Source organism: Nannospalax galili, unplaced genomic scaffold (genome assembly GCF_000622305.1).
Source record: "Nannospalax galili isolate Female #2095 unplaced genomic scaffold, S.galili_v1.0 scaffold898, whole genome shotgun sequence".
Lineage (NCBI taxonomy): Eukaryota > Metazoa > Chordata > Mammalia > Rodentia > Spalacidae > Nannospalax > Nannospalax galili.
Window position 1 is genome coordinate 2,487,162 of NW_008342399.1, and position 11,805 is coordinate 2,498,966.

At 43.9% G+C, this 11,805-nt stretch overlaps 1 protein-coding gene across 2 annotated transcripts in view; it reads left to right on the forward strand.

Annotated features, from left to right (window-relative positions):
* Mrps27 (mitochondrial ribosomal protein S27) overlaps nt 1-11,408 on the forward strand; it is a 96,041-nt gene extending 84,633 nt beyond the window's left edge. For both annotated transcript variants that reach the window (XM_008838477.3, XM_029566148.1), the window contains 4 exons: nt 1,622-1,724; nt 4,966-5,108; nt 7,326-7,496; nt 10,239-11,408. In XM_008838477.3, coding sequence (XP_008836699.1) covers nt 1,622-1,724; nt 4,966-5,108; nt 7,326-7,496; nt 10,239-10,487 — 666 coding nt within the window. In that variant the 3' untranslated portion in view covers nt 10,488-11,408. The remainder of the gene's footprint in view (nt 1-1,621; nt 1,725-4,965; nt 5,109-7,325; nt 7,497-10,238) is intronic.
* The last annotated feature ends 397 nt before the right edge of the window (nt 11,409-11,805 follow it).

Consider the following 11,805-nt stretch of genomic DNA (forward strand, 5'->3'; position numbering starts at 1 on the left):
ATTGTAGCTCATGTTTTCTCTACAGGAAAAATAAAAGTTTTTAGCCAGCAAGATGGCTAAGAGTGAGTAAGGGCACATGCAACCAAACTAGATGACCTGAATTCAGTCCCTAGAACCCACATGGTAGGAGAGAACCAACCCCTGCATCATGTTGTCCTCTGACCTCTACCCATGTGCATGTGTGCACACACACATACACAGACATACACACACAAATAGACAAATATATATTGTAGACCAACCTGGGCTGCATAGCGAGTTCCAGGCCAACCAGAGCTGTATAGGGAGACCATGTATCAAAAATAAAAAAGAATAAAGCTAAGTAAAGTAATAAATATTTTTTAAAGTTTCAGGCTTTCTTATTATGCACTGGAACCACTTTGCAAAGTTGCCTATGAGAGAAATCAAACTCACCTGGGTTAGAATGGTTTGCTTTGGGGGTGTAGCTCAGTGGTACAGTGCTTGCCTAGCAAGCACAAGGCCCTGGGTTTGATCTCCAGCATACAAAGAAACTGGAATGGTTTTATTTTGAAAGTAAAGTGGCCTAGTGCTTAATTATCAGCTCCTTTACTTATCTGAGCTGTGGGAGTACCCAGGGAGGTTTTGGTTTTTTCCCAAGGTATCTATTTTTTTTCAAAGGTTTAGGAAAACCTTGACAACTGGCACTTGTATTACATAAAACAGTCAAGAGATCTGGGTACCTACTAATACCTACAGATTCTCACTCCCAGTGGCAGCAGCTACAGCCTGTAGACTGTGTCCCTTCTGTGCTTCCCCCCTCACTTCTAAGGGTAGAAATCAGTACAGGGCAGCCCCAGCTTTGTGCTATCCAAGAGAGGGCTGTAGGTCTGGACCTTGTGTACTCGTATGGTGCTGAGAGGAACACAGCTCCTGTTGTCTAGGGAGTTGCCAAGCCTCCTCTGGGCCCTATGTTTCCGGGGAGTACCCCAGACACATCTGTTACTAGTGGCAGGCTCAGAAAGGTTTGTGAGACCCCCCCCCTCCCATTTATTTATTTTTTTTCTTTTCATGCCTCAAAAGGCTTCAATTTTATTGAAATGTAATTTTGCACCCTGGGTTGAAAGAAATAGTCCCTAAGTGTTTCTGATTGCCTAATTTGTTTTCAAGAGGCACAAATCTATCTAAAAGCAACTTAATAATGGTATTTATTTTAACGTTATGAAGAAGTCTTATCACTGCTGGATTGTTTAAGATCCAAAGTGTGCTCCCTCATGGTGTAGCAATCTGAGTAAATACGTAGCTGACAGCATGCGGGATCTTCATTGACCCTCTAAAGTCAATACAGGTCCTGGGTGGACTCTATTTTTTTCTGATTGTAAAAGCACCCATTCATTACTAAAAATCTGGAAAAGTAAAAAGAACAAAGAATAAAACCAAAACCAGGCTGTAATCTTTTTAGTATACATAGAGCATTTCTGTTTGCTTGTTTATTTTTAATATAAGTACCTTTTATTTATAACACTGAGATAGCTTATGTACAGCTTTGTTATTTTGATAAGCTTAATGCTATAGCATAGTTTTTTTCAGTGTCATTAAAAATCACATTTTGTGTAACATATTCATTGCTTCAGTAGATATGATCTGATCTATTCTGTTGCAGTGGGAGGAAGAGAGGAACTTTGGTGTGTCCCTGTTACTTCCAGGCCTAAAACAAAAGAACCCAGTGGGTTTGAGCTCCCAGTTGTACGGCTGTGCACTTCTTGGTAAGCTAAGTGATCCTTATTAATACTGTTCTTCATGAGTAGATGGGATGTAGCTTTTTATCTAGTGGTAAAATTAAGCTTTAAATTTCCTAATGAAATTCTAATTATAACCTTCATATTTAGACAAAAAAATAAGTAAGCCTCAGTGGTCTTACAGTTACGAACAGTTAAGAAATATCTTAAAGCCAGGTGTGGTGGTGCACACCTTTAGTCCCAGCACTTGGGAGGCAGAGACTGGTGGATCGCTGTGAGTTCCAGGCCAGCTGGGGCTACAAAGAGACCCTGTCTCAAAAAGACAAAAAAAAGCGAGAGAGAGAGAAATATCTTAAGGCCTGTCACCACTGGCAAGGTAAGAACTGGTTCTAGTAGCTGTAGGTAATATTTATTATGAACAGCATGAGGACCAGGAAAGTTCTGGTGCTTTAATAAGGTGAGACAGCCAAGATGCTGTCACAGCATTAACAAGCTACAGTCCAGGAGGTAAGAAATAGAGAGTTAAGGTTCACCTTGTGTCCCTGATTTTGTTTTCAGATGAGAGAAGAGAAAGTCCAGAGGGCACCATTAGTAGCTCTCTGGGAATGATTGTACAGTCCAGGTGCCATGGTGATTTTAGTACCCCATTGCTTTGGAAATGGGGCAGGGTCAGGCGTGGCCTCAGTACCTGGGCTATGTGGAATCTAGGCAAATAACATACAGCTGACTGCATTAAATGTGTCATAGTCTACAAAGATTTATTGGAAGTCTGTTACTTCATTACTCTTCTACTGTCTCCCACTTTTCTCTGGGAAAGCACCTTCTCTTCATCCATTGCTTCTGCCTGTCTTTCATAGTTAGAGCAGTTTGTTTCCTATTGAAGTTTATTTTTGCCAACAAACTATCATAGCATTCTTGGATGCTGATTCAGATTTATAAACTACTCAGAGAAGTATCTCACATTTGTCAGACTGGCTAGTACACTAACCAAAGAATTGCTAGCAAAAACGCTGCTGTTTGGTTCAGTTTGGGATTTTTGTTTTTGTCTTGTTTTTGGCTGGGTTTTTTGTTATCTTTTTCTTTTAGGCCAGGTCTCATGTGTCCCAGGCTGGCCTTGAACTTACTATGCAGCTAAGGAGGATGACTTTGACCTTCTTATCCTCCTGAGTGCTAAGGTTACAGGTTTGTACCGCTACTGCTGGTTTATGCACTGCTGGGGATTGACCCCAAACCCTTGTACATGCAAAGCAAATGCTCTACCATCTGAACTCTGTCCTCAGTGCTGGTATTTGGCCTTTTGAGACAGGTCCTGGTGGTAGAGCTCAGGCTGGATTCCCAGTCTCCACCCTCTAGGTATTGGAATTACAGGTGTGTGGTACCACACCCAGCAATACATTTTGCTTACTGCCTACTTTGGATACTGATTTACATTTTTTTGTGTGTTCAGGACCACTGTACTTCACGGATCATTCAGGAAGTTGGCAAGGCTAGGAAAACTTATTAGCTTTTTTTTATGAGTAGAGGCCCTGGTCCCTTGTAACAGACAGCCATTGCATCAGAACCCCCTTATTTTTATTGTGTCATGCTGTTCAGCCTTACTCAACTCAAGCCAGTGGCCCAGAATGATCCCTGTCTAGCACCAAGCACCTTAAAGATCTAAAATTAGCTGTGTTGTGCCCAGAGACTGGACCCCCAAGAATAACAATGGAATCCAGAGGGCATGCAAGAACAAAGAGTCTTTATTCGGGCTTAAGCTCGGGCTCTCGGACCTCACCATCGCGATGGATCTGTGCTGAGAGCCCCGATCACAGGGGGTGGAAGCACTTTATAGGTTTTAGACAAAGGGAGGAGGGGAATAACAGAGTCACACTTTGATTGGCCCGAGGAGCCCGTGCGCGCCAACACACTTTTGAATTGATTGGTGGTTATAAGGGATGCAGTCCTGGGCGCTTCTCATTGGTGGGTGCTATCCTCAGGGCTGTGGAATGTGCTGACTGTTATCTGTAGAGCCAGAAGTCTCTGTTTCTACCTTATAAGGCTGCTATATGTCTGGGCTTGCTTGACCTATAGCCTCCTGAGGTGGGGGTGGAAGGTGGAGATTACGACATGCCTGGGCATGTTCAGGCTTGCCTGAAACAGCTAGTCAAAATGGGGTCAGTACAGTTTGTCCTCTCAGCCAAGCAATCAAGCAGTTTACAGAAGCGAAAAAGAGCAGTTAGTCCTAAAGAGGGGCAGGGGTCTCGGGAGTCCAGAGCAGGGGGCCAAGGAGGGGGGTTTCACAGCTGTCGCCTGATAAGCTTTGTGTGTTGGTATCCTGCTATAGCTTCCCCAATCCTCCTTCCCAGAAAGGATAAGTGGAGGTGGATTTGAAACCTGGGAGCTCAAGGCGACTTTAGTCATGAGTGCAGAGAGGGTTTTTGTTCCACAGCCCAGATGGCCCCTGTCCTTCAAGGGACCCTGCTGCTACATTCACAGCTTATGCTCCAGTTTGAGGTACCCAGGAAAACATTCATTCCCTGTGAGCAGAAAAGGCAACCAGGACTCTAGTTTAAGAACTGATAAAACTCAAAGAAAAGAAGAAAGAGGGTTTTTGTTGTTGTTTTTCTTTCTTTTTCATATATACAGTAGATTGTATATTTGATGCTTTTCAAAACATGTCAGATAATTCCTGGCAAGGGGGAGTTGTCAGATGTTCACAGAGTTTTCACAGTAGGAAAATTGTGAAATTTCTTTTTCTGGGGAAGGTTTTGGCCTTGAAACAAAAATAGTATTTCTGTTGGCTATGTCTTAAGGGTAGCTTCCTTAGAAGCAGCTCTGTCAGTCCTCAGAATTCCCTCAGCTCAGCGATTCACAGGCCCTTGTGAGAATCTCTCCAGTCAAATGAAAAGGACAGAAAAACCAATTCACACAATTTGCATTTAAATGCTAGATAGGTTGACCAGGCTCTAGGGGATAAACTTGGAGGGACATCTGGATACACAAACTTGTCTCTCTGATAGGCCTTAAGATATATGAGAGAATGCATGAAATCCTGTGGGTAGGCTATGTGGGGGTGCACATAGGAGAGGCATCTAAATATGATTAAGATCTAGTGTATGGAATGCACAACAATTCAATAAAAATATTGAAAACTGAAAACAGCGTGCAGGGTGAGGTTCAACACGTTCTTCACCAGCTCGGCGAGCATTCTCTGGTGCCTTTCAATCTTTGGCTGTAGACAGAATGGGGGGACATGGCTGAGGCGTCTTCTTTGTTCTTTTGGCCATAGGGAAGGTGGAGCTGCAGCATGGACTACGGGCTGTGTACCACAACATGCCTCTGATATGGAAACCGGGCTACCTTGACAGAGCCCTTCAAGTGATGGAGAGAGTGGCCTCATCTCCTGAAGACCTCAAGCTGTGTAGAGAAGCGGTACGTTCCTAGGCTCCTCAGCCCTCACTCAGTGAGATGGAGCCATCTCTGTTCACCTTGATGGTCGAATTCATTTTCATTGTCTTTTCCCTTCCTCTACTTTCTGTTTCTGTATTTGTACAGAATCGGTACTTACCCAGTGGAAAAGGAATGAAAAAACAAAACAAAACAAAAAAACACAAACATTTTCAATGCTGCTGACAAAAAGCACTGGAAAACAAAATTAATGTTGATTTAGACCTCACTGTGTAAGAGAAACTGTTCCCCTCCTCTGCAATTCAAGCTGTGTTCAGTAAATACCATCCACTCCTTTGTCCTCACTCCCATCCAAAAGAAATAACTGGCAGCATAAGAGTAAGATTAAAACTTTTTGGCATTTTTAACCCTTATGTAGTCCTGAGAGACTACCTAACAATTTTTCTTTTCCTATAAAAGCCTTCAGGAGGACTGGAGAGATGACTCAGTCAGTAAAGCACTTTCTTCACAAGCATAAGTACCTGAGCTCAGATCTCCAGAACTCATGTAAAAAACCAGGCACAGCAGTGCATGCCTATAATCACGGCAATGCAAGTTGGGAGGCAAAGACAGACAGGTCCTGGAAACTCAGCTCACTAACTTGGTAAAGTTCCAGGCCAATGAGAGACTCTACCAAAAAAGTGGAGAGTGACTGAGGAGTGGCACCTGAGGTTGTCTCCTGACCTCCACATGCACATGCATGTGTGATTATCACCTACCCCTCACCCTGTCATACAAAAACCCCTAAGAAATGTACTCTGCTTCCATTGGACTGTCCTGTGGTATATGTGTGATTTTGAAGTCTATGTCAAAGTTCTTGGGGGTTTTTGGCCTGTCTTAGCACCATCTTCCCACTAGCACCAAGGTTCATCTCTTAGTCACCAAAGACCCTTGACTCTATGAGTTTACTAGACTTAGCTCAGACCAGGAAACATAGCAAGGCTTATAACCCCACAGGGAACCATAGTATTCCCTCATGTCCCTGCTGCTCTGTCAAGAATGGGGCTCAGAGTTTGTCTTATTGCCAGAGTGAAGGTCATCTTGGAGCTGCTCCTATTTTGTCTTGATGCTGATCACTAAGGCTCACTCCTTGACCTTCATTTCAGTCATGAGACGTGCAGTCCAGTGCCCACGCTGACACCTTAGGCTGGAGTCTACTGAATCATTACCCTCTTTCCCAGACATTATAACTGGGGACATATACTTGTAGCTATGTGTGTTTGAAGTCGCCATAGTCACTACTATCTTACAGGAATGTGATTCATGTATCAGCAAGAATAAGATATATGTCCAGCTTGGGTCCCATGTCTTAGAAGTAGTAAAGCCTCGGAGTAATGTGGGGGCTTTGGTTCTAATTGTGACATCAGTGGGATTAATCGGTATCCAAGCAGGTGCTTATGTAGGCCTTCGCATTGTTTCTGTCCTATCTCTGATGACCAAGCCCTCTGTGGGTGGGAGGTGTATGACACAGTGGGAGTGGAAAGGAAAAGAGATGCAAACAAACAAAAGACCTGTGTTAGTTAAGAAGTCATAGAAATGGCCTCATTAAAATGAAGTTCATGTATGCATCTCTGGCCTTTGCCAGCAGCTTATGTGGATTAGGCTGATCCCTAATTTATAGCTACTCTGTGAGCTAAAATCTTTCTCTGAGGGAGGTCTGTGCCTATATCCAGCAGCCTTACTGTGCATTCAGAATAGCCCTTTGTTGGTTTTGGTCTGTGGTGGTCTTTCCCTTTTTCCCAATTCCAGATTGATTCCAAAGAAAGACATGCAAAGGGGGAGGTCTTTTAATGCCCATCAAGCATAATTCTTGGGTTCCTACCTGGTTAATTAAAAGCAAACATACAGCATTGCACTGATGCACTTATACAAGTACCTCAGCTCTTATTTGCACCATTTGCTTTATACTAAATTTTTTATGCTGACTGACAGGGTATTTCTGATGTGTACATATGTAATCATTATGTTTCCTGCTTTTTTCTTTTACACAGTACTGGGGATTGATCCCAGCACCTCATGCATATTGCACCACTAACTCCTGACTGTTTCCTACAGTGTTATCAGTAAAAACGCTAGTTTTTAATTTTTTTTTAGTCACCCCCACAGGCTAATTTTTCCTTTTCTTTCTCCTTCTTTGGACTGTCTTCACAAAGTGAAGTCCAGACCACATACGGTGTAATTCTGACCCTCTTCTGCCTGCAGCTCGGTGTGCTGGATGGCGTACTGAAGGTGGTGACTTCTCCAGCTGATCAGGCTTCAGAGCCACAGCCCCAAGAAGGCAAGGACAGCCTGGGCTCAGCAAACCTGCTGGAGCAGCTAGACATCGAGGAACCAGAACAGTCCATGCTTCCCCAATACCTGGAACGATTTAAGGTGATTCACAGCAGAATTGGGCCACTCTCAGTTGTCATAAAATATCTTCCTCTGTTTCATGCATCAGTCACACACAAAGGCATTAAAAACTGACATCAAGCCGGGTGTGGTGGTGCACGCCTTTAATCCCAGCACTTGGGAGTCAGAGGCAGGCGGATCTCTCTGAGTTCAAGGGCAGCCTGGTCTACATAGTGAGTTCCAGGACAGCTGGGGCTACAGGGAGACCCTGTCTCAAAAAGACAAAAAAGCAAACAAACAAACAAACAAAAACTGACATCAAAAATTACATTTCTGTTGCTTCACAGAGGAAGTAATCTTAAACCAATGGAATTTTTATGCTTCTTTTTGTACTTGAGCAAATCAGTCACAGTTCTATTCACTAAGGCAGCATGTCAATTCCTGAGTCAGTCCTGATATGTGCCTGATGGGTGGATAATAACTTGTCTCCTCATAACAATAACTGATTTCCCCTCTGGATGGAAAGTACCTGGTCATTTCTTTAGTTTGCATCAAATGTGCATGATCAGAAACCCAGTTAGACATTAGAGTCACATCTCGGTGTGGAAAGAAAAGATGTAGGCATCTTGTGGCTTGTCTTTGGCAGCTTTGTGCTGTTCACTAAAGCCATTGGACAACTCCCTGACACTGCATGGCATATGTAAAAGATTTCTAGAATGGCCCTGAGCACTCAAGCTGTCTTTGGTGGCTTTCAACTCTGTATATTCCAGAACGCTCTGCCATCAGTGCCAAGGAAGAGGAACCATGTTCAGTGTTTATGCCCTGGGCCCCCTCCCTGTTTTGTTTCTTGTCCATTAATGCAAAGAGAAAAAATACTTTCTAAATATGAAGTCGCTGTGGGAGCAGAAAAGTTTCCTATCCATGCCAGCTGTCCCAGTATGCCTTTTTGCAACAGATAGGGAGAAACATTGCTGGACTGTTACACTTAAATCTGTGTGTTAATTATTTTGAACCAGCAATGGAAAACCTGGTTACCCACTGTATTTTTTTTTTTTTATTTTTATTTTTTTGTCTTTTTGAGACAGGGTCTCCCTGTAGTCCCAGCTGGCCTGGAACTCGCTATGTAGACCAGGCTGGTCCTGAATTCACAGAGATCTGCCTGCCTCTGCCCCCCAAGTGGTAGGAGTAAAGTTGTGTACCACCACACCCGGCTTCCCCATTGTACTTTAAGCAGCTGCTTCTACTGGAAGGAAGGTCATTGCTTAGCTTCTCTATCATTTGAAACTGAGATTTAAAAAAAAAAAATTTTTTATCCTACACAGAGAATAGGCCGTACAGCAAAGTGGAGAATTTACCCGCCAGTCCTTCCCTCTTAATTTTGCCTGTGTCAGTGTCTGATGGAAAGGGAAAAAATCTTAGCCCTCTAAGTTTTCATTTACCACATCCACACTGAGTTTGCTACACTGCCCCTACCAGTTCACACCTTCTGCCTTTTCTTATATATGGCATCATGGAGGATGGAAACCTGTGCCTATGTTAACTCCTCAGGCCTCACACTTGCACAAATGTGTTCTATTAAAAAAAAAAAAAATCAAAGAACAGAGACAAATGTTTATGGACTGCTACCCTTGTTAGGCTCCCCCTGTACTCCTTTATCCTCACAGGAGGTCTGGGTGGGAGAGTCACCTCAGGTTGCATGCCACAAGGGTGAGAGAAATGAGCCCATGGGTGACTACATCTGGATTTGGACAGATGTTTCCTACCTCACAGTTGAGACTTTATTCTGGTGTCCTCAGCTATCTCCTTGGCTCAGACTACCTGGAAAGCAACCTCAGGAAGAAATCATCTTCGATTTATATTTCTTTTTCTTCTCGTTGCCTGATTTTTATAAGCCTGAGATAATCTGTTTGGGACTAATTTTTATATGACTAGGCCTCTAGCTGCTCTTTGGAGCTCGTGGACTTTACCTGCCTTCCATCTCTTCCTGGCCAGATCTTATCACTGTGTTCCTAAGTCGCTTTGGTTTGAAAACATGGACATGTGTGGATAAGCTACAGCTGGGGCCATAAATGGCACTCTCTGATGATCCACATCTTGAAACACTTAAGTAGATTAATATTTTTAATACTTCAGGAATATAGCACTGACCCAAGCAAGCTGCCATCTCAGATGGAGCTGAAGGAGGCAGGATGTAAGGGCTGACTGCAGGGGAGCACAGCAGGTGGACGCCTGCAGTGCTGCAAGCACTCATGGGAGCTGTTTAACATGCATTAGTGAGCAATCCTTGAAATGATTTCCATCTGTGGGAAGAAATGCTAGTAAGGCAGATGCTGACTGCAGTCACTTAAAGGCAAAGACACCATGGACTGGCGCCAGCCTATCGGATGGCCCCACCATCTTCTTCACATCCTGGAATTCTGGTGCTTGGAGTTAGCTGCTTGGTTCAGAGCAGGCCAGAGCAGAACTGCATATTGGAACTGTGTATTACACCTGTGCCGTCTTTGTGGTTTAAAATGAGAAATGGAAATGACGCAGGGAAGCACAGCATATGGAGTTGGCTTTGTGAGTCAAGGGGGAGAGATCACACATGGTGGTGCATCTTAGCAAAACTGCTGAGCTGGAAGAATAGCACAAGACAGCAGTGCCGGCAATGGCAGCTTCCCCACAAGGTGCCTTTCCTGCGGGCGGACCGTGTGGCCATTTTGCAAAGGACTTAATCGCTTCTCGCTTCCTCTTTTTCTCCCACCTGCTCCCCACCTTTTTTCCCCACTTTGTTTCTGACAGGCCTCTCAGTCTAAGCTGCAGGAGCTGGGCAGAATTGAGTCAGAAAGCCTTTTGACTCTGACCACCCAGCTTGTGAAAGAAAAGCTCCCCACCTGTGAAACTGAGGACCTTGCCACCTATGAGCAGAAACTGCAGCAGTGGCACCTGGAGCAGATGCAGTTGCTACAGAGAGAGAAGGAGCAGAAGGAGAGAGCGAAGCAGGAACACCAGGCCCGGATGGCAGCAAAGGCAGCAAAGGCAGTGGCCTAACAGGCTCCAGGCCAGCCATATACAATAGCCATCCCAGTATGCAGGCTAACCCAGCATTCAGCAAAGACAGGATGGGGCTCAGCCTCTGCTATGAAGCTTCTTGTCTTACAGCAAGCCATGCATGGTCTGAAAGCCACAGTGTGCTACATATCAAGACACTGCCCATCCAGATGCCAAGAAAGGCTGTAGAGCTAGTGGTGAGTGGTTGGACTGAAGCCACTAGCTAAATCCCTTAAAGGGACTCCTGAGGCTTACAGTGGAGTCCTGGGCACAGAGTGAAACGTTCCCAATATCTGGTGAGGGTGGTGGGAGAAGCTCTGGCTGAAACTTCATGCCCCAGAATCCCCTCACTAGTGCATGCATCCCGGTGATCTGACCCTGGATGCTCACACTTTCCTCCTGCATCCTTCCCACCACATTCTGCCCTTTTCTCTGCCCTGGGAGAAGCCCAGGACAGGAATGATCTCAAGACACAATCCCACTAGATTTCTGATTTCAGGCAGCCACAGTGACAATAGTAGAATGTAAGGGCTTTGAGAACTTTGCCCTGGCTGTGAAGCCCTTGTGGCTTGCATTCTTCAGCATATCAGGGTAACTTTCCAACACATTGTCCCAGCTCCCTTACCGAGTATGCAAAATGAGCCTTTGGTGTATGTGCACACATACACACACACACACACAAAACTTTAGAGCAAATATTTCTGTTAAAGGAGCCTGAAGGGCATAGGTGGGATGGAGCCTGAAGGGCATAGATGGTTGCAATCATTGTAAAACTGTAGAAGATGGACAGTTGATGCTTCTGTGAAAGGGTCAGGGGACTTTTACCTGCTGTGTAATGTTGCCTTTAAGTACAGTGATGTATCTTTATTCAAGATTGTATTCGTTTATCAAGAACCTGTGGAAATAAAGACACCAAAATAATCCCAGAACATTTATCTTTGGGGGGGGTAGGGTCATTGTTATTTTAATTATATTTTTGCCATTATTTTAATTATATTTTTATAATATAATTAATATATAATTAAATTTTAGAATATAATTAGTATGTAATTATATTTTATTGCCATTTAATTATATTTTGCTATTGTTATTTTAATTATATTTTTGAACAGCATCTTTTCAGCCCTCGTCCATCAGACAGTGGCAGTTTTAATAATAACAATCATCATTCACATGTATTAAAGATTTGCTGTATGCCAGCACCTTGAGCAACCCTATGAGGCAGCACCATTATCCCCAAGTTATGAAGGAGATAAAGCTAAGTCTGTCTCCTGGACTCTGCTATTGCTGCCCAGCCCCTAGTGTGTCCTCTATACAT